Here is a 3,133-nt window from a genome sequence, read left to right as displayed (position 1 = left end):
ATATTTGAACTCCTGGCGCCAAGACCTTTAGAAGTAAATCAATTTTGGATATATTTCAAACACGTTTAATTTTCAACGTTTCACATTTCGTATGTGAAACAAACCTATTTTCACTTGAAAAGTGTGCTTTTTTGTGAAACAAGACAGTGAAGTGAAATATTGGTTTTGAAAGTGAAAAAAACTATGAAACTGAAATGTAAAATTGTGAAACTGATTATTTTGAAATGTGTATCCGTTTATTTTCAAAAGAGTGAAATATGTTTTTTCAAAAATGTGCAACTGAAATTGATACTCCCTCTGTTCACTTTTATAAGACCTTGATGACATTTCAGACAATGTGCAAAACAGCCTATTTTGAGTTGTCTGAAACGACTTACAAAAGTGAACTGAGGGAGTATCATTTTTGTGAAATAAGCCAGCTCTTGTAGCTTCTGAATTGTGAACTAGCAACCACAAAAGGTGAAATTATAATGTATCATTGTGAAACTAATTGTTCGAAAATGTGAAACAATTTATTTCAAAAGGGTGATATAGTTTATTTGATAAATGTACAATTGAAAAATATTTTTATGAAACAAGCCAGTGAAAAATGAAATGTAGGTTCTGAATTGTGAAACAGTAACCACGGAAAGTGAATTTCTAATTTATCAATGTGAATTTGATTATTTGGAAATATGAAACAATTTATTTCAAAAGAGTGAAACAGGTTATTTGATAAATGTACAATTGAAATAGGTGTTATTTTTGTGAAACAAGCCAGTGGAGAATGAAATGTTGGTTCTGAATTTTGTTATTAACTTGTTTCAGATTTTTCGAGTGAAATATATTAGTTCCACATACGAAATGTGAAATGTTGAAATTTAAATGTGTTTGAAATGCATCCAAGACGGTCTAGTTTTAAAGGTCTTGGCGCCAAGAGTTCAAATATATAAATTATTTCAAATACGACATTATGGTTTAATAGATAAGAATGTTTTAAATTTGCTAACATGAAATAAAGTCCGTGGATTTGTTTGCAAGGGAGAGAGAAGAGGCTGATGTATGCATGTCTTGTCTGACAAAAAGTAATACTCCGGATCCGCTAGACTGACAAAAGTAGTACACTGTTGATGGGCCAGTTAGTGAAATATCAATATTTCATAAATAGTGAAAACAGTGTATACAACATAGTATTTAATATACGGTACGAAGTGTCACTAGTTAATTGGCTGGCCAGTCGCCGGTACATCACGGAACCGCGCAATTTTCCGCTTCGGGGCAGCCACATGCCCCGAGCGCTGAAGCCACAACCTGCATGCCCGTAGGCGGTCAACCATGGACGGAGCCGATGAAGACGTAGATTATGCAAGAAATTCGTGTGCAGATCAACATCTTCCTCGTTTGAATTCGTTTTAAGAAATTCTTTCCCATCCGGATCTTCCGAGCGACATGCCTCTTCCAATGATCTGTAATTCAGCCCTAAAATTAAATATTGATATGTAATTCAGCCCTAAAATTAAATATTTCTGATGGCGATAGTTATGCAATCCAGACATAATCTGTCGTTGGTGGAAACTACACACTACAACATGTTTTATTCGCCTCAAATTACCATACATCCTATGGCAATCAATTTTCTGTTTTTTGAAGAAACACATAATTGATGGGTTACTGGTCGCACGGTGATGAAAGTGCCTCCAGCGGCGGCTGCGCGGCCGCATGCGCTTGATTAGGCTGGTGGATTTGGGAACCTAGATTAAAGATTGGAAAACAACACTGCAAACCAGCGCGGATGGATTTGATCGGTACTCCCACACTAGTCATTGAAATACCAGGGTACCGTAAAAAACCTCACGCTTAAACTGATGTGCCTATTATTAAAATAGGCCCAGATATATCCGTTTGAGCGTCAACTAATACCGGATGGAAGGAGTATATGACAGGCGAACGTGAGGAAACAGAGATAAGTCACACACTGAACAGAACGAGCTGTATGTATAAAAGTCCATAAACACTGGGAGTGCCCATGGTACAAACTCTCAACTCTCAGATACACAGATACTGATCTCCTCCAGAGGAGTACCAGCAAGCCAGCAGGAGAGAGTTCTTATTCATATTCAGTATAAACTCGCATAACTAGTGCCCATACTACATAGGGATAGAGGCTGCGCGCTTCAACTCCACGTGGATGGATGAGCTGAGCACCAGCTTGACGGATCGTCGCTCATTACACACTGCAGGTCAATCATGCGTGCAAAGATTTGATTAATGTTAATATCAATAAATTTTACGTGGATGAATGTTCATATATGTATGCTTGCATGTGAATTAATCACCTGTTGCAGTCGATGTCGAGACTGATGTGGTATGGGAGGTTGACACCGCACTTGGGGGCGAGGCTGCGGGCGTTGTCCTCGTTGAGATTGTGGATGCCACGAGCGATCCCCTTGAGGCAGTTGCAAGCGGCTTGGCGATCGCTCTTGGATTGCGCCTGGTTATGGAGGCTCTGGACGCCGCCGCAGCACTGCCCAGACGGGCTGGGGCCGCCCTGAACGTAGCTCAGGCAGGGTCTCACCAAGCTGTCAACGTGGCCGCAGTCGATGGCCACGGCAGCGCGCGGGACCGCCGCGAGCATCAGCACCAAGGCGACGGCCATGAGCATTACCTGAGCGCGGGCCATGATCACTTCTTGGTCTGTAGCTAACAGTGCACCGTATTAGCTAGTGATGATTGGGTGGAGAGATGAGCAACTCGTGGTGGTGTGGAGAATGTAGGGAAGAATGGAGGGGCTTAAATAGGGGTTCGAGAGAGAGATGCGTGGATGGTTTTTTCTTTTTCCCTTCCGAAGGATGACCCAGGCATGAAGCTGGGCTTTGGAAGCATGCACTACCACTGAAATCATGATGGTGTGTTTAGAGCTGGATGCAATTCTCCCTTGCATCCTCAATTTGCAGAACTAGCTAGATAACCCGCTCAACAACATTGTAGTCGATATGTTGGCCATTCTCATAGGCAGGGCAAAGAACGCCGGTCAGGTAGGTGGCTTGGTGCCTAACCTAGTTGATGGGGTGTGTCCATTTTGCAGTACGCTGATGATACAATCATTTTCATGGAGCATGACTTGGCAAAAGCGAGAAACATGAAGCTGGTGTTG

The 3,133-nt window shown here is 41.7% G+C and overlaps 1 protein-coding gene across 1 annotated transcript; it reads right to left on the bottom strand.

Moving 5' to 3' along the window:
• Positions 1-1,955: 1,955 nt before the first annotated feature.
• On the bottom strand, positions 1,956-2,755 carry LOC123120372 (non-specific lipid-transfer protein-like). The gene is made up of 2 exons (XM_044540343.1): positions 2,316-2,755; positions 1,956-2,213 (listed from the first exon to the last, which is right to left on the bottom strand). Exons 1-2 carry the CDS (start codon positions 2,657-2,659, stop codon positions 2,207-2,209), a joined length of 351 nt encoding a protein of 116 aa, XP_044396278.1. The 5' UTR covers positions 2,660-2,755; the 3' UTR covers positions 1,956-2,206.
• Between the last annotated feature and the right edge of the window lie 378 nt (positions 2,756-3,133).

This window comes from Triticum aestivum, chromosome 5D (genome assembly GCF_018294505.1).
Source record: "Triticum aestivum cultivar Chinese Spring chromosome 5D, IWGSC CS RefSeq v2.1, whole genome shotgun sequence".
NCBI lineage: Eukaryota > Viridiplantae > Streptophyta > Magnoliopsida > Poales > Poaceae > Triticum > Triticum aestivum.
This window is presented reverse-complemented; position numbering and strand designations above follow the sequence as displayed.